This window comes from Rhagoletis pomonella, unplaced genomic scaffold, assembly GCF_013731165.1.
Source record: "Rhagoletis pomonella isolate Grant_MI unplaced genomic scaffold, Rhpom_1.0 Rhpom_scaffold_00001, whole genome shotgun sequence".
NCBI lineage: Eukaryota > Metazoa > Arthropoda > Insecta > Diptera > Tephritidae > Rhagoletis > Rhagoletis pomonella.
In genome coordinates, this window is record NW_023458555.1 from 61,911,058 (window position 1) to 61,938,671 (window position 27,614).

A 27,614-nucleotide genomic window follows, 5' to 3' on the forward strand; every position below is an offset into this window, starting at 1 on the left:
CGCAAATTTTACCCCTACCGAAACCAAAGATGTGTACACATCAAAAATAACGCTCAATATCGCAGAATATTTAATCTTTAAAAGTTGGTTTATTCTGAAAGCACACTTCTTGCTAAGGTATCAAATTATTCTTAATTGTTTGTAAAATACAATACATAATTAAAAAGTTCTTAAAATCATATGCTTCAAAAACTATACGAGATAAACCGAAAATTTTGAAAATGGTGAAATGTGGAGTTACAGACTTTGAGTTACTTGCCATTTCGTTATTTTTTAATGCACACTTTTCCTACCTACTACAAATGAAGTATATACATAAGTGCAAATAATAATAATAATAATATCCCAACGGTTTTTACCCTCCATTCCCGCCCATCCGCCCGAGGGGCACAGTCCGCATAACGTACGGAACCAATATTTTAAATTTTTGTGCCGAGTCACGATAGGCAGGAGTTTGTTAAGTGTCGAGATCTAAAACTGTTCAGCTACAGAACTAAATTCATCAGCTGATTATATGTCTTTATTTTAATGATTCACTTATTGAGAGAGGAGAGTATCGCTTTCTTAATGCTGAAAAGCGGATCTGATATATCAAACGTGCTGGAATGAGAGTTAAAATCCTGGCATAAACAACGGAGTGGGTCGTGCAATTCAAAATTGGTTTTACAAGCTTTCAGAAATATGGGACAAAAGTATCTTGATACGCGTGAGGGAACATTAAAGCTTACATCAGCCAGAAGAGACGGACTTGAAATTGAGCCTGTCAGTAATTTAACCATAAAAATTATACCAAGCATTTCACTGCGACTGGCAAGTGCAGGAAGGTTAATAAGTTTTAAGCGACTCGTATAAGGTGGAAGACTATATTGAGAATCCCATCGGAAATTTCTTAAAGCAAAAAGTAGGAATTGTTTTTGAATTGATTCTATCTTGTCTGAGTAAATTTGATACCTTGGATTCCAATCCACCGAGCCGTATTCCAGAATCGGCCTAACTAATGTTGTAAACAGGGTTTTAGTGATATAAGGGTCACTAAATTCTTTTGACCATCGTTTCACAAATGCAAGTACACCTTTAGCCTTGTTGACTGTCACATTAATGTGAAGATTAAAATTAAGCTTAGGATCCATTGTGATACCAAGGTCCACAAAATTGTATACCTGTTCCAGGTTATGGTTACCTATTATATAAGAAACTGGCAGAACTGCTATTCGCGAGAAGCACATTACTTTACATTTCTTAAGATTTAGAGGCATAAGATTTACTTTACACCAGTAAGCCATGCTGTTTAGGTAGCAAAGACCTTTCTTCAATTGAAACGTACGATTTATAAAGTTTTACATCATCTGCATACATTAAAATTTTGGAGAATTTTATATCTGTAGAAATATCGTTTATAAAAAGCAAGAACAGAATCGGGCCTAGGTGGCTACCCTGAGGGACTCCTGAAGTAACATCAATGACGTCAGAGATAGTATTTTTAAACAATACCCTTTGTGATCTATCATAGAGGTATGAAGAGATCCAACGTAGAAAATTAGGTGGAAGACCAAGAAGATCAAGTTTATAGATGAGCAACGAGTGGCACACTTTGTCAAATGCTTTACTGAAATCAGTATATATAACATCAACAGTTTTGCTCTCACTAAATGCTTTTGAGATATAGGATGTTAATTCAAGTAAATTTGTAGAAGTTGATTTGCCCTTGCAAAATCCATGTTGACTGTATGAAATGCTTGAAGTGATAGAATGCGTCAAAAATGCCCATTAAATTTCAAATCAGAATATGGTGTGCTTCAAAAGCAAGGATGCATTGTAACGTTAATTTTAGCGTTTACCAAAAAAAGCAATCGTTTCTGTTGAAACGATTCAGTTTTTTATCGTTTATTTAGGCAATTATCAAAATAATTCTATTTTGGTTTTTAACGAAAGGAATCGTTAATGCTGAAGCTGTAGCATGCATTTAGGAGCTAGGTGTTAATAGTGAGCTGGCAATGGCATACAACAACAACTTTTCGTTAATTTATTTTGTTTCGATGTCAACGATTCATGATTTATTTCGTTTCAACGTTAAAGGCTGGTATGCAGCTCTCAAGAAAACGGTCAAGAAAAAATTGCCATTATTTCGTGTGTGTTTCCAAGGAATTTTGACATTTTTGATACTTCACAGCCTGTTGGCTCACTCTTTCCTCAAGAAATAATGGAACGGGCATATATTTCTGTTGCAAACCTGGGTTGCCTTGTGCTCTTTTTCACAAAAAACTTTAGAAAACCGTAGTAGAAAGCGTAGTAAATTTCTTAAGAACTGCGTACTGCCTTAAGGAAATTTGACTTAAGAAAATTTCCTAGCCATTTCTTGTACGTCATTTTATATGGAGTTTTTGCTTTTCTTGAGAGCTGCATACAGGCCTTAACGATTGAGTTTTGTTTCGTTAATTCAGCTCTGAAACGAAACGAAATTATTTTGGTAAGTTATTTTTGCGCATCAACCAAACGAAATCGATTCATATCGTTTGTTGAGCATCTTTGTTCAAAAGTTATGACATAATTAATTTTACCCCTCTTAAAAATTACATAAAAAATTCACTTGTTTTCATTTTTTTTTTTATTTAAACATCTATAATTCAAAAGTTATGTAGCAAATTGATCCAATTTTTTTAGGCTTCAAGTATACGTCAGTGAATTATATCTAAAAACAACCAGCTTAATATTGGCTGCGTTTCTTTATACATTCCGGATAATCCCATTTCACAGCCGGAATAAACAGAATGCTTTTGAAATATACGTTAACATATCATCAGGAACGTTCTAAAGAATAAGTAAACAAAAAAGTTTATTCCAAACGTTCAGAATGAATAAAGAAATTCAGCCATTGTTTCCAACAGTGAAAATAAAGCTAAATAACACAAAGGTTACATGTTTTTTAGATTTCGAACATATACTTTTAGTGCTTCTTCTGCGATTATTTAAAAAATGACTTTTGAATAAAGTCACGATAGAAATCTCGATGTAAGATAATTAATGCATCTAAAATGAGTACCTTATATTGCAGATATATCTACTTATTCACATGAACAGGGCCGGCCGCAGGATTTCTCTTTGAGGAGGGGTTTATGTCAAGTCATTCGTAACAACAAAGAATACATTTTTTTTTATTTAGAGGTTTCATCATATTGTATTTAATTGTGGATATAATTTAGCCAAACTCAAGGAAAGGTCTCATGCAATTTATCGAGGTATAGATAAAAAATTCTTTTAATACTGAGTCTACATTAACATCTAGATTGCGATGAATATTGAGAAAAGCTAGCCCACTGTGTGCTCGTTCTCTGCCCATGCCTGCACATTAGCCGGCAGTTTAAATCGGACAACGGAAAGACGTACCTCGAAAAGCCCTAAAGTTCAGCATTTTTATGCAATTTTCCACAAAGGGGTTAAAATTGCCTATAAGGCTGTGGGAAATTTAATATACAGTATATTTTGCTTTGCTGCCTTTATGCTTAAGTGCGCATTTAAGATACCTACCCTAAAATGGGCATTAGCGGCATTATTCTTAACATTTATAAGGAAACTTCTGCGATAGATGCTTTCAACATACCTGCACATTGGCGATACCTGCCTTAAAAATTGTGCAACTATTATTAACTATCAAAGAAAGTATTAGGTTTACCTGCACTGGCCCTACAATTACCTAATTTTACAAGCTTTTATTTATTTTGCTCATCTCGCAGAACAACGAAAATGGCTATCAATTAATGTATGTAGTTATATAGATAATTAGATACCATTCGGTAAAAATTTCGCTTGCAGTACTTTCTACGTGGTAAGTGTTCCTCCATTATTTGGTTTCATAGGGATTCGGATACCTTCCTCATTGAAGTAGTAAAGAAAAATCGCTTAAGTGCTTTTTTCGGTTAAGTGCACAAGTTTTTCGTGCAAAGAAGGATGGGTAGCTAAGCAAAATATACTGTTTTGTTACGTATTTCCTTATGATCGATCTCTAAATTGCAAATCGAATAAAAAGTAACCAAGATTTGTAACACAGGAAAATTGCTTCTTTATTCAACGAATGATTTTCAAATTCTGGAAAATTTTCATATATATATGACAGATTTCTCAAAGCTTAGATTCGTACACATTTTCGTCACACTGCCCTCCGCTTAAGTCTGATCGCCCCGATCAGACACGTTACCGGTTCCAAATGCTGCTAACCTTTCCAAATGAACCACTTTCATCTTGGTCCTGGTTCCCCCAAGTTTCTTAATTCAATATACTACGTCATTTAATCGTTTTATAATCTCATATGGGCCTTCCCAGTTAGACTGTAATTTCGGTGACAAACCTTTTCTCCGCTGTGGATTGTATAGCAGCACCAAATTGCTTTTTTCAAATCCTTCAGACTTCATTGCTCTATCGTACCTTGCCTTCATTTTGTCACTCATGATTTTTGTTCGTTTCCTCACTTGGTCATGGATTTCATTCATCTCTTCCCTCAGCTTTTTAACATAATCGTTGCTTTCTCTACTCGAAATCACACTTGTACCAAATTTTAAATCGGTGGGTAATCGAAGGTCATTACCAAAAATCACCATAGCGTGAGTCTGACCCGTGGTTTCGTGTACTGAAGAACGGCATAAACAAAGGAATGTGAGCATCCCAATCTCGTTGTTCTCTCTCCACCACCTTCCTTAAATGCTCCTCCAGTGTACGGTTAAACCTTTCCACCATGCCATCGGATTGCGGATGAAGAGCAGTTGTCCGGTTTTTTTGAATACCCAGTGTCTTGCACAACTCCTTAAATACAGCTGACTCGAATTTTCTGCCTTGATCAGAATGCACCTGCAAAGGCACACCAAATCTCGATACCCAGCTTTTAATAAAAACTTCCGCTACCGTCGTGGCTTCTTGACTGGGAATTGGATAAACCTTTGGCCATTTGCTAAAATAGTCCATGACGACAACCACATACTTATTACCTGAGTTGCTAATTGATTCTGGTAATGCCCATGTGCCCTCCACTTGGTCCATTATGCAAATCATTCAGAACGTCTGGTATTCGCACTTTTGGAACAACAATTAAAGCTCGAGAGCATTTCCCGTCTTCGCTTTCCCATATTCGATGAAGGCAGCCAGATATATTTCTTAAACTGTTCCACTGGGCCCAATATGATTTGGCAATGCAACTCTCTGATAACATCTGTTCTTTTGTCGGCCGATTATTCCCGTCCATGTTATTTATTAACAAAGCCAAGTCTGGGTCTTCTTGCTGAGATTTACGTAAATTCGGTGCATCCCATTTTTCAGATGGTGTAATGGTCATTAATCGTACATCAACAAGTTCTTCCTTAACTTCAGCCTTCGAACAATGTTTACATTCTATGTTACATGGCCGACGAGACATTGCATCTGCATTACCATGTGAGCTACCTGCACCATGTTCTATTGAAAAATCGTAGTTTTGTAATCTTTCAAGCCATCTAGCCAATTGTCCTTCAGGATTCTTAAACTGGAGTAGCCATTTTAGTGCTGCATGATCGGTCCGTACATGGAAACGCTGTCCATAAAGATACTTGTGGAAATGCTTAATGCATTTCACTAAAGCAAGTAATTCTCTTCGTGTCACACAGTAATTTCTCTCAGGTTTTCCTATTGTTCTGCTGTAATATGCAATAACTCTTCCTTGTCCATTTATCACTTGCGACAGAACCCCTCCGATGCCATAACCACTTGCATCAGCATCTAATAAAAACGTTGCTCCTGGAATGGGGTACGCCAACATTGGTGCAGTACACAATCGTTCCTTCAGAGCCTGAAAGGCTACTTCCTGCTCTTCTTCGCACTTGAAGTGTAGATTTTTTTTAGTGAGATCGTGAAGACTACTAGCTACATTGGCAAAGTTTGTAACAAACCGGCGATAATACGTGCATAATCCAAGAAAACTTCGCAGTTCATGCAAATTCGATGGCCTCGGCCATTCCTTCACCACGCTTATTTTGTCATTATCAGTGGATACACCTTCTGTCGTTACCTTATGTCCCAAATACTTAACTTCTTTCTTGAATAACGAACACTTCTCTGAATTTAACTTTAAGCCAGCACAAGCTATTCTTTGTAAAACTTCTTCCAAATTTTTCAAATGATCGTCAAAGCTTTTCCCAAGTACGATTATATCATCGAGGTAAACCAAGCAGGTTTTCCAATGGAGCCCTTTTAGCACATGCTCCATGAGCCTTTCGAAAGTGGCAGGAGCATTACATAATCCAAAAGGCATTACCGACAATTTCCATAAACCTTCCCCAACGCTGAATGCTGTTTTTTCCCTATCCGATTCGTGAACCTCCACTTGCCAGTAGCCACTTTTTAAATCAGGGGTTGAAAACCATTCCGTTCCAGTTAGTGAATCCAGAGTATCATCGACTCTCGGCAAAGGATAACTATCCTTCTTGGTTACATCGTTAAATTTACGATAATCAACGCAGAACCGCTTCTTTCCGTCCTTCTTCTTGACGAGTACTACCGGTGAGCACCATGGACTAGCTGAAGGTTCGATCACACCGCTCTCACTCATATCATGAATTATTTGGCTAACAACTTCACGTTTGGCTAATGGCAAGCTTCGTGGAGGCTGTCGAATTGGCATTGCATCACCTGTATAAATCCGATGTTTTACGATGCACATAGGGGTATTTGAACGATTTAGGCGGCCAAAAACCAATTTGATAAAATTTTGGAGAAAACTTAAAAAATTAGTCACATTTGATAGAGAACATTCCAAATAACATTTCCCAGTCCCCCTCACTTTTCTAACTTGCACAGCGAACGCTCACCGTTGACCGGAAACAGAATATTCTAACGCTGCTTATAAATACATTTTTGCTCTCTAGAAAGATCGTGACGGTTTTAAGTTAATATTTTGACTACTGCATTATATTCTTAAAAAGTAGTGATGGCTCCGCATACAGACCGTAATAATGCATTTAAGGGTAAATTTTTTTTAATAATTTTATTAAGCAAAAGTTCAATTTAAATGTAACGAAAATAGCGGTTTTCAACGAGTATTTTTTTGTTAATTTTTGTGAATATTAAGGAATTTGTTGTATCCCCGGGAGAGATAGCGTTATTATTCTTTGTTCAATTGAAAGCTTAGAAATTTGGCTAATATAGTGTGAAAAGACTGCCCACAGAAAATGGCAGATAAGTGGTATTTCTTAACTTAGAAAATGTATTAAGGAAAAATCTAAAACCGCGACTAGTATATAGTAACACTACTTTAGATTTATTTTAACACTAAAATTAAACTTTTTAGATGAATTTGAGGCCGCTGAATTAGAATATGAATCCATTTAATTTAACAAATAAATAGTTTTCGAGATATTAGCAAAAGTCATGTTTTCTTGGACCTTTCGGTCCTGTTGCTAGAAATCTGCGGGAATGTAAGGCGAACCGAACTATGTTAAATATTTCGGAATAAACATTTGTTTTCCTTTACATTGGTGTTATATAAGTGATGATTAAAGAAATAGTTTTGGGTATACAAGCGTTTAAATTAAAATAAATCTACGATATTTCAGTAAATATTGTATCCAAATTGTTAAAAATTAGTATGTAAACTAAAATTTTGGAACAAAATAGGATTATTATTAAAGTTTTAGGAAATGGGTGTGGCCCCGTCCACTTATGATGAAATGCTGTATATCAGTATCCACTTCACTAATCCGTACCAAACTCGGTATGAGCCTTGCTTAGGCTATATCTAACATAACTGCTAAAAATTCTTGAAATCGGGCGATAACCACGCCCACTTCCCATATAACGGGGATTTACAGAAACGCGAAAACTGCGATAAATCAATAACTACTGAAGCTAATTCACTCTAAATCGATTCTTGGAATAACCTCTTAGCATTAATGAAAATTATAAATTTTTGGATAATGAGCGTGGCGCCGCGCACTTTTGACCACAAATGTATATCTCGGTAACCGATTTATCAATTTGTACCAAACTCGGTGCACTTGGTATGGAAAAGCAATGCGTTGAAAATACGAAAACTCCGATATTTCAGTAATTTAGGACGCTAATTTACTCCAAGTTAATGCTTACAAAATTCTCTTAACAATAAATAAGACTGTTATTACAAAAATGTAGTTTTATTACAATGGGTGCGTTCTGGTTACGTAATAATTACCGCAATATTGCAGACTTGTTGCTTTCCTGATGACATTTTGCTGAAGCTCAACTTCAACTTTTCTAAAATGTTGCAGAAATTGCGCAGTAAAAATGTTTATGTTGCTTTTGATTTGCCAATGATGAGTAACTGATTGTCAAAATTTTATTCGTCCAAGTTTCCGCGTAGAACGTGATACTCTTTCATAAAAGAGTAACACTGCCGCATTAATTGCACCTCGAATACACCCATTTCTTAACTATCCTGTGATACATATTTGAATTATTTAATTCCTTCAATTAAAGTTGAATTTGATTTTTTAAACCCTGGAAGGTTCCTTAGAGATAAAGCCTTTTCAAACCCATTTTCATTGATACCCATATTGCAGCAATTCATATAACAAATTGAACAAAATTTTTTAACAGGTGGCAACTCTGTTAATGTTTTAACCTACTTCATTTTAAACATTTACAATTCTATATGTCATAACACGTCTTTTCTAAACATTTCACGTTGAAATATTCATAAAAATAATTTTGGCCGCATAAATCGGCTAAATACCCCTATGTGCGATGTTGGTTCTGCCTGGTTTGGATCCATTCTTATCAAATATACCACAATATTTGCGTAGCAATTGTTTTGCTTTTTCAGCTTCCAGTGGCTCCAACCCTTTTGTCCAATCGGCTATCTCCTTATGCATTTTGCTTACATCAACACCCTGATTTTCAGGAACCGCTTCGCAATTAATTATAGCCTCTACTTCATGGCATTCCGCCAACAGAGCGCCTTTAAAAAGTTTTATCGGGGATTTAAATTCATTAAGGACTCTTACTGGAATACGTCCATCTGGATTTGATTTTGCTAGAGTTTTTGCAATCAACACGTCCGGTGTCGAATTTTCTGCCGCTTCGATTAACCACAACTGGTTTTCCCCCCAATCTGCATTAATTTTTGCCCAAATAACTGCTTCAGACATTGGTGGAATTTGTTGACTATCCACCAAAAGTGCTTCTCGAACTCTGTGCGACTCATCGTAACCAGAATTTAGCCTTACTTCCATGTTGTTATATGTCATTGTCATACTTCTTAAATCGATATTTATGCCATGCTCGGTTAAGAAATCTACTCCAATTATAACTTCATCAGCGATATCTGCCACAATGAAAACATGCGGAACTGTCACATTTCCAATAGTTACATCACAAGTTAACTCACCTATTCATAGTGCGTCTTCAGCAGTAGCGGTGCGCAGCTTTGCACCAATAAGTGGCTTAACCTCCTTCTTAACCAACCCCACCTTAATGATGGAATGTGGTGCACCTGTGTCCAATGTCAGCATCCGCTCCTCCCCGCCTATACATCCTCTTACCGTTATATTACTCGATTTCCTACCGATTTGCGAAATTGTGATTGTGGGGTATTCAGTTTTTGGAACCAGCTTGCACCCCCTCCAGCTGGTTCGATTTAGTTTAACGAGATTTGCGCAATGTTATCATTGCTTGCTCTATTTTGCTGAGGATTTGATGACTGTCCTCCTCCAACAAAACAATTTCGCGCAATGTGTCCTTTATTTCCACACTTAAAACAAGTACCTTCAAATTTCCTCTGAGTCCTCGGCGTTGATAAATGCGATTTAAGAGTATTGCAAACCGTTTGCAGCTCGTTTCCTGCGACGTCTACACGATGCGCACGATACGAAGGTCTACTCAACAGTGTGGCCGTTTCCTGAGTCAATGCATGTGCAACCGTTTCCGCAAACGTTGGTTTCGGCATGGCATAAGTTGCCCGCTTCGTGTCAACATCCCGTATGCCATTCATGAACGATTGAATCTTCATACGTTCGATAAACTCATTGAAAGCGTCCTCATTTGCCAAATGGGCTAAGCGTTCAATTTCTGTCGCAAAATCCTGTAACATTTCGCCTTGTTTCTGCCACCGATTCAGCAATTCCATCTGAAAAATCTGCTTTCGGTGACCACTACCGAATTTCCTTTCGAGTGCATTCATTACTGTCGCAAAACTGCGTTGCCCTTCCACAGGTACTGTGTGCAAAACCTCCGTTGCCGGACCTTTTAACGAAAGTATTAAAGCAGTTGCTTTATCTGCGCCGCCCCAATTGTTGCTTATTGCCGCCGACTCAAACTTCTTCTTAAAAATTTTAAAAGGAATAGTCCCATCATAAGGAGGAGGTTTAAATTTCATCGCACCAGCAACCGCCCAGCAAAAAACACGATTACCACAGAAACGAAAGTGGAAACGAGCTAGGCGATGGGAATCGCTTACCCTTTCGCTTCAAGAAGGCCTTATTTTAACATGGGCATGTCATTGGAGGTAAGCCCTTACCCGCAGCATTACCTTCAAACGAAGGGAGAACGCATGGATAAACAGAATCCAGAGAAGCGAACAAAGAATGCCTTACAGAGAAACTGATGTAGAATGCCTAGATAAGTACATACTTATTTATATTAAATTGAAATCAGAAAATGTCTTAAAAGATTAAAATTAATTAAAATTTTTATAAATCAGCTTTTATACATACATATGTATTTATTTAGGTATTTAGATTTTCTTAAAAATCGGTATGTACATACATGCATATTTAACTAAGCTTAAAATTGTACTTCCTCACTCTTGTACTTCACTTCATTGACTGACTTCAACTTCGCTGCAAATTGAACAAAGCAAAACATGATTATTATGCGAGACAAATTTCCACAGAAAGTAACGGTAGAAAAAGAATTTTTGGGTATTCATTCTATTTTTCAGCTGACTACGATGCAGCATTCTACTTTGCATTCTCCGAAATGAAGCAAAGAAGAGAAATAAAAAAAAAATATTGTAGGACATTCTACTTTGTATTCCCTGAAATGAAGCAAAGAAGCGAGACAAATAAAATATTGTAGGACATTCTACTTTGCATTTCCGGAAATGAAGCAAAGAAACGAATTTAAAAAGAAATATTATAGGACATTCTACTTTGCATTCCCCGAAATCAAACAAAGAAGCGAAATAAATAAAATATTGTTGGACATTCTACTTTGCATTACCGGCAATGCCTAAAAGAAGCCGAAAAATTTGAAGGCATTATAACGCTATGCCTTCTAGAACACGTTACCACTAAAAGTGATTACCGATTTTTTGCTGGGCGTGGTTGTCGCTGCACGAGCATTCTCTCGAATATGATTTTCTAAAGACCCAACTCTTTCTTCGATTGCCTGAAACTTCTCGACGACATTTCCCTCAACAGCTTTAACTTGCTCATCAATTTCTCTAATTTTCTCACCGATCTCTGCTGTATATTTGCTAAAGGAAGCCAAAAGTTGCGAAGAACTCTCAGCCAATTTCAAACTCAAACTGTCAGCCATTCGGGTTTCTAAGCTTATAACCATTTCCTTCGAGGTCTCAGCCATTTGCTTGGTGTTCTCAGCCAACTGACTCTGAATGGCCATGAGCAAATCGTCGAAGTTCGCATTAACTGAAGTACTCGCAGCTTCTGCCTTTTCCAGTTTGGTTGATGCATCTGAGACGTGAAAATTATGCGCATCTACATCTAAGCCTTCGGCTTCTACAGCTTCCCTTAACCGTGCTTCCCATTCGTTGGTAGACCACGCAATTCCAATTCAGCCTTGAGTTGTTGGATTCTCAAATCGTCGAATCTCACCATATTAAAACTTGTATTCGTTCAGCAATCTCACTCCTGACACCAATTGTTACGTATTTCCTTAGGATCGATCTCTAAATTGCTAATCGAATAAAAAGTAACCAAGATTTGTAACACAGGAAAATTGCTTCTTTATTCAACGAATGATTTTCAAATTCTGGAAAATTTTCATAAAGATATGACAGATTTCTCAAAGCTTAGATTCTTACACATTTTCGGTACAATATTTTAATGGCACTTGATGTAACCTATATTTAAACCTCCACAACTTTTAAAGTTATTGGGGTTTTTTCCACGTCAAATTATAATTTTCTACGAATTCAGATGTTAAGTATTAGCCAAGTAAATTTAGATCAAATTGGTTCGTAGAAAAAAAATGTGTAGTAGCGAACTTTTGACACAGTTTACTTCTATTTGACGCGTAGATCATGGATCCACAGTCTCGCCCCTTAATTTCATATCGGAACATTCCGCTATATTGGATTTCAGGTTTTTTTTTTATAAAAACTAAAACAAAAAGCATTTTTACTGTAAATAATTAGCAAAACGTGCGAAAAACGTTTGCATTGTCACTGCTTTCGCCATTTTTCAACAATTTCTGATAAAAATTCGTGGCATATTCAAATGCTAAGTTGTAATGAACTTTTCTCTTTTAGTGTTGCGTTCACCGGTGGCACAAAATTTGTAAAGCAAAATCTAATTTACGTTTAGTTAAGATGCCATATTTAAGACGCCATGTTGAATTTTTCAAAAGGCCTCACGGATGAGGAGGTTTAAAAATAGTTTAGCTATTTTTGACATCGGGGGACAAAATCTATCAAGTGCCATTACAATATATTAAATTTCCCGCTGACGTTTGGCAAAATGTTGGCCGCTTTGTGAAAAATTCCATGAATTCGCTGAACTTTAGGGCCTTTGAGACACGTCTTTCCGTTATTCGACGTTTTTATGACCAAATGAACTTTTCTGTGGGGAGTCTTGCATTTTAGGACAAAGGCTTGATGATATTTATTAAATTATTTTGCAAAACTATAACTAAATAGGGGAGCGAAAAGTGTTATAGGCCACATAAGGAAAAAAAATAGGGGAGCGAAAGGTGTTATAGGCCACATAAGGAAAAAAAAATCTGAAGAAATAGGAAATCTGAATTTTAACTCATTTTTTAATGGATAACACAGCCCAACAAAAATATAAAAGAAAGTTGGTACGGCAAATGTAAATGCTGTGTTTGATAGATTTTTTTGTGCTGATTACGAATCCGTAAGCATAAAGTCTCCATCAGCTCTAGAACGAGGTTAAAGTGCCAAAAAATCGCGGTTTTTGCAAAATATTTTAGCAGCTCTAGCAAAGAAACAAAAGGTGATGAAGCCTTCCTGGCTTAAATTAAACCTAGATCGCCCGACTACTATCTCCGAAAAGAGATCGTAAATGTTTGAGATCTTAAAATATTTTTTACCATTATTATCTTAAACTAAATGATATACAATTTTTATTTCCCTCCACAGGGGGGTTTAAACCCCAAAAACCCCTTCCCCCTTTGCCGCCGGGCCCGCACATAAATATGTATGAATGTATACATATATATTTAGTATAGGTTTGCACGTATGCATTATTCATTATTTTTAGACACGCACACGTTCAAAATCATCCAGTAATTGCACGGAAATACATTCGAGCATGAGAGTCGAGCAACCAAAATAAACTGTGTCAGTTGCTGAATACTCTAAATCAGAGATTCTTAAAGTGGTACACGGGAGGGGGTCTACGTTGGCGTGAAGAAAAAAAGGGGGTTTACAAGATGTAAATAGGGGCGCACGAAAATGGTTTCGATAATAAATAACAAACATGTTGGCTTGGCTTTACCTAGCAATGTAGGCAGATAATGCAATAGTCAAAAAAATTTCAAACTTTTCGGTGATTTTTGACCGACTGTATTACAGCGCTAATAAAGAAGAAGTATTTCGGTGAAAAATGGCCGCAGTGAGATTTTAAGAGCATTAATTTTGAAGCTTTAAGATTCTTATTTTCAGATTTCTTGGCTAAACATTTTTAGGAGCTGCGGTTCTCATGCAATCCTAACAGATAGCGGGCTTAGAAAGCCTTTTCTTTAATAACCCTTAATTTCCTTTTTGTAGAACCTCCCTTAATTTTTGTGAGTAGTGTATTTTAAGACAGAGTTGAATGAAATTTCCATCTTTCTCCTCACTACCAGGGCTGTAAACCACTTTTGAACCGAACTGGTTTTTGAACCGCACCGTCGCTGTTTTTCGGGCTTCGAACCGAAGCACAAACCAAACCATTTTTATTTTGAAATGCCAAAACCGTACCGAAAACCACTCCAAAAAAATGGTTCGGTTAGGTTCAGACACTACTAAAGCATTTTTCAAGTTTTGCAGTACACAACTTTGCCTATGGTAAAACTGCAAACATTTTTAACTTTTATGGCATCTCTGTGAGTTACAATTTCGTCCATATAAAGAATGCTTGAAATGTTTTTAAATATTACCGCCGGCGAAAAAAATCCTAATCCGTGATACCAATGCTAAAAATTAACTTAAAATTTAAAAAAAATTTCTAGAAATTCTCCTTAAAATGTTTGCAATTTAGATGAAACTTTGAAGAATTTTCGTAATTTTTGCACAAAGTTTTAAGCTCGGATTTATTAATTTTTTGTTAGAGGACGAACTATGAAAAAAGTAAACCTAATATAAACAAAAAAATATAGCCAAAATTGTTAAAATTTCGCGTCTTTATTTATTTTTCCACCACTAAAAATGTGGATATTTGAATTTGATCTCAATAACAAAGTAAAATTCTGAAAGTGGTCTATGAGAAAAAAAGGTTTGGAAACCTCTGCTCTAAATAATAATGCCAGTACGCAAACAGACTAGTGCCTCAGGGAAGAGGCCGTTAACTGATAATTTTTGTGTTCCCTTTTGAACATTAATTTAATGTGCAGCGCCAAGAATAAATAGCAGGGCTGTGTCATATTGCCCGTTGCATATAAATCCGAACTATACATATTATCGTAAGGCGTCGAAATAAAAAAAATTTATTATACCCACTATTCTATAAACTTACTTACATAATACCATGTTCTGACCGACAGCAAAAACGTGATTTCGTTGCTAAAACTGGTTTTCGACTTAAAACTTGTGTTTTCGTCCATGTAAAATCTGTTAAACGGAAACCAGTTTTCGCTGAAAACTACTTGAAAACTCACATTCCACTCATTCTAATCGGCAGGGAACGGATTTTATGGAAATTGCCTTTTTTTCTGCTAAAGAGATAGAGTAAGAATGTCCACGATTTAGCTTTCCCTGATTCAATATATACACATTTGATGTTGCCTTTTTTTTGCCTTTTTTAAGATATTTGCCTTTTTTTTGCCTTATTTAAGATATTTGCCTTTTTTTGCCTTTTCTGCTTTTAAAAAAGTGATTATAGCATTTACAATTTTCTTTTTAAGATTAAAAAATATGCACATGCCCATGCGGCTTATAGGAGCGCAGGGACCTCTTGCCAAATTGGTGTTGGAAAAATTCAAAGCCGTTTTCTCAGCTAACGTAGGCTTGGAGACAATAAGGGGTGTAGATAAAATTGTAAAAGGCGAGGAAAACGCCCTTATTCCTGATAATATGAACGTTTCAAACGTTCCATATTTAAATTGGGCTCCACTTGTATCAACTACGTCGAGCGCACATTAAGTACATTCAAGGCTTTTCTTCGCGAAAATCGAATGAAAATGCTGCCAGAAAACTTCAAAATGCATCTTGTGGTTCAATGTTACTACAACTATACAGATTAAAATTTTATGAGTTTGAAACTCGAAAGGATAAAATAGTCAAAGATTCAAAGTACAAATTTTTCATATAATGAAACTACTTCATAGTTTTTCTCTTATTACTTGTAATATACACATTTCTAAAATAAATGTATTTTTTGATTGTTCTTCGTATTTTCTGTCTTTTTTAGTGCCTTATTTTGCTTTTTTTGCAATACCTAATGCCTTTTCCTACCTTTTTCGCTATATTGTTTTGCCTTTTTTTGCCTTTTTTGCAATACCTAGTGCCTTTTCCTGCCTTTTTCGCTATTTTATTTTGCCTTTTCCAGCCTATTTCGTTATTTTATTTTGCCTTTTTTATAGGTTTTTAGGTCCTAAAAATCCGTTCCCTGCTAATCGGTGTCCTCAATAGTCTTTTTTTTTGATTATTTATCGAAGTGGAAGTCATATTTTATCATCTTTTATATGCCAGTTCGGATTTATTGTTAATTGGCTGGCCAAATTAAAATAATAATAAAATAATGAAAATAAAATGAAAGAAAAGAAAATAAAGAAAAGTAATTTGGTCTTGGTTTTTCGTAACAAAACTGTAAACTAAAGATGTAAGAAATGTCAGCGAAAATACTAACAGCCGGTGGGAACAGCCTTCAGCCCACAATCCCGTGCATGTACTACATATTTACTTCAATAGTGTCATAACTCAAAAAGCTAAACTCGAGAAAAACGGCTTTAAACTTTTGAATTTACATATACTCCCATAGTAAAAATAAACACATATTTTGTCCTAGTGAGATGCTGGTAATCGATACAGCTATGTAATTTTTACACAGCATAGAAGAAGAGGTAGCGGTAATTTCTGCATATTTAACTCAAGATTTATATTTTTTGGTTTATGACACTATTGAAGTAAATGACCGATATGTACATATATTCAAATTTTTATACACACACACTACCATTGATATAGAGACATACGAAATTATTTCGACTGAATTAATATGACACACATTCTACCTTTCATTTAACATTTTATTCGTAATTGCACCTCCCCCCTCATGTTTATGTGAATATGCCATATTTTGTGTTTTATTGTTAGCCACAGCGATTTATTTTTAAATAATCTGTCTCATCTTTTTCTGTTTTGATTTGTATTTTTCAACAAACGCAGCCAGGCCAAATATCGCAACAGCATCACCTATCGAAACACTGACAACAACAAGAGAAAAAGCGTATTCATCACAATTGGGAACATTTCGTGGCAGATATGCCAGCACCAAGAGTCACACGTTTTTAGCAGCGTTGCAAATCGAAGCGCGCCAGCATTGTGAGCGAATAAACAAAAAAATACCCACTTCGCTGCCAACTACGTCAGATTTGAGTCAGTTGCAACGGCCGCGGCCCTTACAATACCAGAAGCTGACGCTGGAATTTTCCGATGCTGATGATGCGCAGCAGCTAAGACATCCACAGAAGCAACAGTCGGATAACAGCCTGCAACAGTCGGATAACAGCCTGCAACAGCTGCAAATGTCAGCGACGAAATTGCAAAACACCGCACGTATTACTAGCAGAGAGAAGAGCGGACGGGAGCAAATACAACAACCAGAACAGCAGCCTCCGCTGAAAGGACAACAGCAAATGATAGTTGCTGATGTTTTGTCTCCGGTTGTGGGAGTCGATAATGGCGATGGCGCCAACAAAGTGGCCAAAAAACATCAATTCTGCACAAATGTGTACAAGAATAACAACAGCAATAACGACAATCGAAATGAGACTACAGAAGGTGAACAATTGCTTCCTTTGACAAGCAGTGTATTAGCAGCGCCAACGGGTGCGCCGAGGCAAACAATGAACGCGCAGCATTCATGCAATAATTATGAAAACAGTCCGAATGATCAAAATAATGGCCACACGCCATTACTGTTACCCCAGTTCCCGCCGCTCGCGTCGCAGTCGGCCTTACAATCGCGTTCCATTGCAGCGACGGCGACAACTGAGTCAGCTTACTCGGCGGCCGTTGGTAAAAATACGCTCAATTTTTGTGAGCGTTGCTGTGAAAGCGCTAGCATGGCCAGCGACAATTATGCTCAGGGCGCAAACGCCGATCGCAAAAAGAATTCGAGTGGAGAGGACCACTATGAATTCTATCGCGAGTTCAACGATTCAGTCTCAAATCTGTCGTCGTACCGATTCATCTCCGATGATGATGAAGTAAGCGCGAGTATATCTGCTAACGAAACGGTTGCCACAGAAGAAACATTCAATATCGAAACCAAACACTACGAACTCAAAGGCAATAACAGCAACAACAAAGTAGAAAAAGACATCATATTAGGCAAAAATCAAAACATCGCGCCGTCGGGAGCGTATTCGTACTCGAACTCGTGCTCGTACCCGCCATTGTCCCCGGAATCGCCATCGTTGTTGACGCAAAAGCGTTTTCCGTTGCCAACATTGTTGACACCCGCCGCAGCACAAACAATAAAAATAGCCGCACCGCGTTGTGCTTCGCCTACAATTTGTTGTTGTAAAATTGACAAACCCATCAGCTTACATTATAACGCGACTGTTTTGGAATACATACCAAACGAAACAAAGGCAACGTTTCCAACACCCACGCCCGATATCGCATATTCAACAGCTCCCGTACCGATTCCGAATACTTCTGGAAGTACGAACAGATTCCCAGCGGAAGAAATCGGGTTAAGTGAATGTTTCTACCATGAGGAGCTTCTGTCTACATCACTGCCAAGTAACTACGGTAGTGTGAAAAGTATTGAAAGGCCCCTACGGAGTACCCAGCATAACCCGAAAAGGTTCAAACCCCCTCCTCCCGAACCGCCACCGAAGCCAAAACAGGAGAGAAGACCATTCTATCGGACCACAATATATTCGAGCTCCAGTGCATCAGCGCTAGAGAATCAGGGCCAGGTAGAAAAAAACTCTTACAATAACGAGCGATCTAGCTTAAATGGACAGAACTTCTATACGAACAACGGACAAAAGCTCGGAAAGCCAAAGTCGTTGGTATCTATTCCTTCCCAGTCATCAACACGCTATATTTCCAAAGATGCTGGAAACTCTGCCCTTCAATTGTCACCTCCCATTGAACGCTCCGTTTCGCCAGAGCATTGTGAGTTGTTGAGTTGCTTTGGGACGGCTAAAAATACTCGAAGCGAGTCCGCAAATCGAAACGACGAGCGTCTAGGTGACGCACGAGGAAAAGAAAATAGCCGCCACGAGAAACAGCGAATAAAAAGAAATGAAAACATAGATATAGGAAATGAAAAGGCTGCGAAATTTATAGCGCGTAGTTTAAGTGAAAGCAGCTGCTTGGTGTCGGCGGTAACGACACTTGTCAATGAAAAGTGTGCTATCGAAAACAAAAATAATCACCACCACCAGCACAAGTCACAGCCTGCACGTCAATACCTGGTAGACGCGCAATTACAGCTACCAACATCGTCGTCTAATCACCATAATAAGAATAATCATATTAACAACAATAAACGGCAGCATTGGGGTGATTTCGAGCATAGTCAACGAAGTGCAGCCAACAGGAAAAAATCAGCGGCGACAAGTGTCTACGCTGTCGCCGATGTAAGTGGCGGCGTGTACGACGTTCTTGACACGCATGCCGTGGCTAGTGGAAATAGTATCGCATGTGGCGAATGCAATAACAACTACAATTGCAAGGCAAGGTGTCTCGCGGAACACGCCAGGTTGGAGGCAGCGCCACCACATTTTGGTGTGGTAATTGGCGAGGTGTTGAGTCAAAGTTCGCAGTCATCAATATCTTACTTGTCTTCCTCACTGCCAAAACGTACGCTGCGTTACGATAGTTATGGCCGTTTGAAGTCTGAACGGGTACCGCGTCTCCCTACTGTGACAAAATCACTAGCCAACGGTCGCAAAGCAACCAGTGAGACGCGTCTGCATCGTGCGTTTCAGAATGCCTTAGCCCCATCTGAGTGCGATTTGCTTTCCTCTCTGTCGGTCAGTAGTATTAAGTTTACTCCTACCTTGGGCCGAAAATTTAATTATTTAAGTGATAGATTTGAAGACTATGTCGTCGCGTGTGAAAAATATGAATTAGGTTCTACATGTGAAGAAAGTGAAACTACCCCGAAATCAAAGCCGAATCGTAGTGTGCAAAAGATAATTATTACCAATGACGAACCAATCTCATCGGCAATTAATGCAAATACTACCGACGTGTTACAGTCAAACTCTATTGATAACCTGCCAACCAGTCACGTATTCGACGAAGAAGTAAATGTTTCTCTTCCAAAGACTGTGCCAGCGCCACAAAAGATTTATAAATCTTTCAGTGATACTCAAAATTTCTTGTCCCACCACAAAGCGAATCAAGAAAGGATAAACAATAATAATATTGAGGCATGGCAATCAAACCGTTCCATTAGTGACTTTTCGCTCAAATCGGCTTTTGCTGAATCGGATAGTAGTTTACCATGTCAGTGTTCTTCTAAGCAACCCATATCACCGACAGATACCACATCGCCCTCTTCACCGACTTTGCCAATATCATTACAGTCCCAGAAATCGTCTGGTGGGTTAAACCAGAAAAATTCACAGTCCCTTCCAAGCGTTCCACAATCGAACGATACGAATAGTCCGCATTGGCTTAGTTGTGAGACTCTTGCGTCGTCGCGTCGGTCTGAACCAAAATCTGGGTTGGACGATTTGCAATCGAATTGCAGTGATCAAACAACTATTTTCCACTTGGATAACGAATGGTCCCTATCGGCTTCATCTTTGTCGCCAACATCTCAGCCCACGCTAATCACCGGAAATAGTGGCCACATCTCAAGGGGTCCAGTTGTGCTAAAACGAATTCCAGAGATACACTCATTCGGGCATATTCCGCAAATTCAGTCGAATACTCAGAAAAGCGCTAATGTGCGTGAAGAAGGCGAAAAAGAGGTGAGTGAAATAATATGGTAATTCGCTCCTTCGCGTATTCATTGTATCAGTTCATTCTATCTGTGTGTCAGATGAAAATAGAAACATTTCACTTTTAACTCAATGGCCGAAACAGCTCTAACCCAGCAAACAATTAGATAGGAACTTGGCCCAAATCAAACATAGAAACATTTCTATTTCGTATGTACGCATATGCTTTTTACAGAAACAAATCTAATTTGCCACGATATGTTGCCATTTCCATATGTAAAAAGTGGCACGTTCACATTCAAATACATATCGTGTAAGAACACCTTTACACAAGATACAACGAGTAATTAGAAAATTATTTGCGAGTTCAGTAATCCATACTAGGGATTTTTCGAATGTCATATTTTTCACATTCGCGAATGCGAATTTTCATTAACATCAATAACATTAAAAAGGCTTTAATCAAATTAGGACATCGTTTTATAGATTATTACAACATTAAACCAGTGCTTAACCTATACAGTGTTTTAATCTAGTAGTCAAAGCTCAAAAGGGGCATATTACATTTCAGGAAAAGTAATTTTGCTTCCCATGAGTACGGTGACCAGATTTCTGTGGACAAAAATCGGACTCAAAACATACAATTTTGTTTTTAAAATAAAGAGACATAATAACCTTTAATAAAGTTATATTTAAAACAAAACACAGAGAAAAAACTTAAAAAATGATCGCAAAAATGTATACACAGAATATATATGGTTGAGATAAAGTAAATAGGGAAGAAATTTTAGTAAGTTTTGGGAACTTTTCTTTGTTTAAAAAATTTTTATTATTTTTTAACCGACTCCACAAAAAGGAGATAGGTTATCAATTATTCGGAATATATATATATATTTTCTTTATGTATGTTACGGCAAAAATTTGGACCACGTTAACCGTTATAATTCTTTTGTTAACGGAAAGGTGTTACCTCACACGTGGTTCCATATTAATTCCTCGAATTTAAACAAATGCTGATCAAAATTTTAAACTTTTTAATCAGATTTTTTAGATTTTTTTTTGAGCATGCAGTTTTATTGTCCATACAATTTTAATACAATAAAGAGGAAGTTCGAAGTAGCTTGGACTTACCGTTGATTTTTGGCAATTTTTTGTTTCCGGATTTTCTTACATACAAAGTGACTTCGACATTTTTTTTTGTATATATAGAGAAAATGAGCAACACCTTCCACAAACAAAAAAAATTTACCAAAAGTCAACGGTAAGTCTTAGCTAATTAAAATTTACTAAAATTAAATGGGCTACAAAACTGAATACTGAGAATCTTTCTAAGAAATCTAATTAAAAAGCTCCAAATTTTGATGAAACTTTGTCAAATTGTTTGTGGGTCAAAGTATAGGGAGACTCTTGTTAAATTAATAAAGAAAACACTGAAAATCGGGATTTAATGGGTACAAATATAAAATATCGGGAAACTTATAACTTCCGACTTTTAAAAAATATTCAGAGTGACAAATTTCTCAAATTTTCCGCCAAAATCGGTACGAATGGTCACCGTACCTATGTAAAATATGATTAGCACTGAAATATTTAACAGGTCATCACAAAAAGAGAATAAAGTGCGAACGTTAGAAAAAAAAAAATGCGAACACATTTGAGGGCGTCCAATTAGATCTACATGCTTATATTTTCTACGACATGCAGCAGCGTACAAGGGTTATTTTACCTGTAAAATACTAAACGTTAAATTGAAACAACCTTTAACATATCGCACACCTAGATCTAAAGTATGATCAACTCCAATAAATGCAAATATTTTTTGTTCATGATTATATACATTAACTAAAAAATTTATGTTATACAATCTTTCCACGATTCGTAATTCGCTCTCTAAGTAATTCGCTAAGTAATTCGTGAATTACCCTGCTTCCACGTCAAACATTAGTAATTCGTTTGGCAGCTCTAGTTCTTGTTCTTGTTCTGCGCTATTTATTATTATTTTTGTGTACTGCAAATATCGAAGATGGAGCTAAAATTTAGTTATCATCAACAATTTTAATTTATATAGAGAATATTTTATTAATATTATTCTATAACTAGAAAAAGTGCCAACAATTGGGACCAGGCCGGTGAAAACTTCGATATATTTCCGACAAATATTATTCGCATGGTAATTCGATCTGAATTACCTACAAATGAGGTAATTCGCTCCCAAAATTTTGTATGGCGAATTACGTAATTCGGAAGGTAATTGGCAAGGCGAATGACGAATGGGAGAGCGAATTACGAATAAGAGAGCGAATTACGAACCGTGGAAATGCCGTATTATACCTGTTTTTGTATTAATTTCGTTGAATCTGTACGATCCACAAGGAGTTATATTTCCCTCTCTGAACTTTGAGTTAGCTCACTTTAGATCTAGGTCATATGTGCGTTACGCTGCGATTGTGTGCTTAGTGGTCGTTAACTGCGCGCTCTGCCCATGTACACATTCGTATTCGCAAAATATTCGTATCATTTGATGCGAATGTGTAAACTGATGCAAACCATTCGTAAAACGAATACGAATGATTCGACATTCTCATTCGCATCAAATGATAAAAATGTTTTGCGAATGCGAATGTGTACATGGGCAGAGAGTCCACTCTAATATAGTTGAAATGACTCCATCGATGGTAAAAAATTAACCATCTGTAATTCAACTTACCCAGCAAAAACTTTGATTCTTTGGTAAGCGCTTACTTTTTGTATCGATGAAGTAACGCACTACAATTCGCCGTTAGACAAGTACCTGTAATGCAGTGGTTACACGAGAAAGTGACAAAATTTTGTCTTGAGGCGAATTACAATTACTCCATCGATACAAATAGTAAGCGCTTACCAAAAACAGAAAAGTTTTTGCTTTTATTTTGGTTTTAATTAACTATTGTTGTCCGCACTGAGGTTTGATGTTTATAGAAGAGTACAAATGTAGAGAACAGTGCTTCGACTCATGAAACTCGATACAGGACTAAATTACTTCAAAAACAAGTAAGAGCAGCGCTGTCTTCGGCTATGCCGAAGGCTTCATACCTTTCATGAACATCTGCAAATTTTACTTTGACAGATTACTGCTTTTGAATACATCTGCATACATCGATAGAGGAGTTACATACTTATATAAAAAATCGCATCTAAACAATCAGAGGTATGGAAGATATACTTTATATGGCACCAATCTAAGTGATTTTCACTGCTATGTGATCGGTATGTAAACCGGTAACACAATTTATTAGGTTTAGTTTCCTACATAAAGGAGATATATCGCAAAAACTGGTATCTGAACAATCAGTGCTATAGGAGATAAAGCTTATACAGCATAGATTTTGACGATTTTCTCAGTAGACTTTGTATTATTATTTATAAAATATCTTACGAAATTTATCGGTTTTAGCTGTTCAAATAAAGGAGTTTTACCGTAAAATCCCATATCTGAACAATCAGATGTATGGAAGATATATGTTGTAGTCATCCGATCCTTGTTATATTCACTGTAAGTATTCTGTAAATAATGAGTGAAAGTGGTGCGAAATTTCATGTTCCTAGCTGCATAAATGGAGGAGTTATGATAAAAGACCTCATATCTGAACAATCAGTTGTATGGGGTCTGCAGGTTATAGTGACCCGATCTTTGTTATTTTCACTGTAAGTCTTCTGTTGATAATGAGTGAAAACAGCGCGAAATTTCATGGTCCTAGCTACATAAATGGATGAATTATAACGAAAAATCTCATATCTGAACAATCAGTTGTATGGGAGCTATAGGTTATAGTTACCCGATCTTTTTAATTTTCACTGTAAGTTTTTTGTTGATAATTATTGAAAACAGTGCGGAATTTCATGTTCCTAGCGATATAAATGGAGGAGTTATAACGAAAAATTTTATATCTGAACAATCAGTTGTATGGGGGCTATAGGTTATAGTGACCCGATCTTTGTAATTTTCACTGTAAGTATTCTGTTGATAATGGGTGCAAGTACTGCAAAATTTCATGTTCGTAGCTGCATAAATGGAGAAGTTATAACGAAAAATCTCATATCTGAACAATCAGTTGTATGGGAGCTATATGTTATAGTGGTCCGATTCTTCCGGTTCCGACAAATGATTAATACATTATAAAAATACACCCACATACCAAATTTGATACGGATATCTCGAAAACTGAGAGACTAGATTGCATACAAACAGACAGACAGACGGACAGACGGACATGGTTAAATCAACTCAGCTCGACGTTCTGATCATATAAGTATACATTTTAATGGGTCTATCTCTTTTTGTTCTGGTACTTACAAACATCGGACCAAAGTTATAATACCATTTCATGCTCATGAAAGGTATAATGAGAGCAAAAACAAATTTTCCGTGCAAGATTGAATTTTTTATTTTCGTTTCGGACATTACTTGTATGGCTCAAATATTTTCTATTCATGCAAAAATAAAAACGCGAGGCAATGTAAGCATAATATGCTACATATTTAGGTAATTTTCAGCATTTTCTATAAAGTAGAATATATCTAACACTTAATTTTTTAAAGAGCAATAGGACCTAAACCTTTTCTACTTTATATACATTTCTGTCTTCATATATTTTTTTAACAGCTTAAGTAAAGTTCTGCATCCGCCAATTTCTACAGCCACACGATGAAAAAAAACGAAGTTACTTTATTGACGCATTTTTATAAAAGAGCTACTTTTTATTAGTGAGATTTGGCCAACTTTAAATGTTTTTTCTGAAACCGGTGGTGAACACTCAAAAAACGGCGCAAGAACATGAGTTAAAAAAAAACGGAATAGATTTTAAGTCAAGCGAAATAGAGGAGTAGATTTCAAATTTTGCAAAAACCCGAGTAAATCTAATACGATCTTAGTGAAGTCCGAATACTAGTAGGGAAAGATCTTTTTACATTTCTTATTGTCTTATAAGCAACCTAGAAATAATTTTAGATTCCTCCAGCGAAAGCCAAGGCTCGGATGTTGAATCTGGAGACATAAAAAAATGTGAGATTAAAGCTCAATTGAAGGCCTATCTTAAAGAAAAACGAGCTCATCTCGGTGAAAATCCTCTCGATTGGTGGACAACTAACCTTAAATACGACAAATTGACAGATCTATCCCGCCAATATTTGAGCGCTCCACCCGCCAGCGCAGGGCTGCCAACTTGGCTCAAACCGTGGCATTTTTGGCCCTATTTTACTTCAAATGGCACTTACTTTTTCAATTCGGTACAAAGTGCCAAAATGACGCTTTTATAAAAAAAAACAACATTTCAATAAATTTTTGTGAAATCCTTTGCGTGTAGGTGCTTCTTTTTCTCAACTAAAATTTTCTTATTTATAAAGGCTATTCAACTGGTTTATCTTATTTTATCATTGCACTTTTGGTTTTGAAAATGTGGTTCTTAGGTGGTCTTGTTTACATCCGATAACTGGATCATGAAGAAACTAACGGTACCCCAAAATTTTTATGGGTGAATTGAAGTCGGTTGTGTTTTTAGCTTAAAAATTACTTGTTCTGATACCTGTTTTATTCACTACAGCTCCGTCCTGTATTATACAGGACACTGCTCTTTTTTGACCCATTGTCCTGGTAATTCATTTATTTTATACGGGACGCCAAATGTTCTGTGTTTCTTTTAATGTCCTGTATTTGTACCGTATTCGGTGTTCCGACGCCTTAACAGCTTATTGAAATGGCATGCCTATGAGTGATGTTGGTATATGATCGTAATTTTTTTTATAAACTGTTATTATTTTCTAATCTGAATGCCTGTGATTCGAATCGAGGAATACATACAGTGGTCAAAATAGAAATTAGGACTCGACATTTTAGTAAGTTTTGGCTATTTTTTCTTAGTTAATTTAATTTTTATTATTTATTTTATGAAAGTAAAGCTCCTCATAAAAACCATATAATACCAGATTTCCAACTATGTGCAAAAACCTTTAAAAAATAATTCTGCAATGTTTCGCAAAAATTTCAAACTTTTTAATTAGAATCTTTAGAAAAAAATTTGGTTTGTAGTTTTGTAACTCATTAAAATTGAGTATGTATAACAAAGTGCGTGTGGAAAGTGCCGCTCATTTGCTTCTCTTTCAAAAAAAAAAGGTCGAACATACTTACTTTGTATGAAAAAAATGCGTAACACCGTTAACTACCAAAAGTTTCCAAAAATTAGTGGTAAGCCTTACCGACTTAAAATTACACTTTATTATACTAAAATTTAACTAATTTTTTTAAACAGATTTTACGGGGTATAAATCTCGAGAAAATTATCCTACAAATTTGTGATGTTTCTATAAGGATACTGTTTCAGGGAAAACAGTGGAAAATATTTCCAAAATTATTTTTTGTCCCGTATTCGGCTCTCATAAATATGGTCACCGTAACTATAGCCATTGTCATCATTAATTAAAAGTTGCTCATACGTCCTGTACTTCTGTAAGGACAAAGTTAAGAGCAATTATAAAGTTAGTATCAGTATTTATGAAAATGGCAAATATATAAACTAAAAATAATTCTGCACCTCTTTTGCTGCATTGAACTTATATAAATGTACATTCATTACAGTACAGCCATTTTCTGACTACTTTTATATATATTAGCTTCAAGCTCTCTATCGATTCTGCTTCTTCAACAGTAGGAAGAAAAAAGGAACCGACTCACAGGGGAAGCACTGTGGGCAAAACTATAATTATGGGCGGATTTAAATGAAAATTCGCTTCTTAGTAAACTTGGGGTTGCTAAAATCAAAAATGCAATTGGTTTTTGGATAACTTTCATACTTTCACTGTAAATGCAGTTTGAAGTTGAAAATTTGGGTTCTTGTGGCCTTTACATAGGTATGTACATATAGTTCGTTCTATTTTCAGAAGTGAGGTGTCAAATAACAGTGCTTGGCCTGTAGATGTGCAATAAAGTTTTTGAAGTGAAACTTCTTTAGCGGCGATTGGTTGGTTGGGAGTAAATTGGCAAATTCAGCGGAAATTGCACACGGAAAGGGTGCAACGCGAATGATGCAACGGAAATGGTGCAACGGAAATGGTTGGGG

The 27,614-nt window shown here is 36.5% G+C and overlaps 1 protein-coding gene across 1 annotated transcript in view; it reads left to right on the forward strand.

Moving 5' to 3' along the window:
* The window catches only part of LOC118755272, a 150,841-nt gene that overhangs the window by 45,358 nt on the left and 77,869 nt on the right, over positions 1 to 27,614 (forward strand). Inside the window, exon 2 of the mRNA XM_036490149.1 lies at positions 16,778 to 20,553. Within this exon, the coding sequence (XP_036346042.1) occupies positions 17,137 to 20,553 (3,417 nt within the window). The 5' untranslated portion in view covers positions 16,778 to 17,136. The remainder of the gene's footprint in view (positions 1 to 16,777; positions 20,554 to 27,614) is intronic.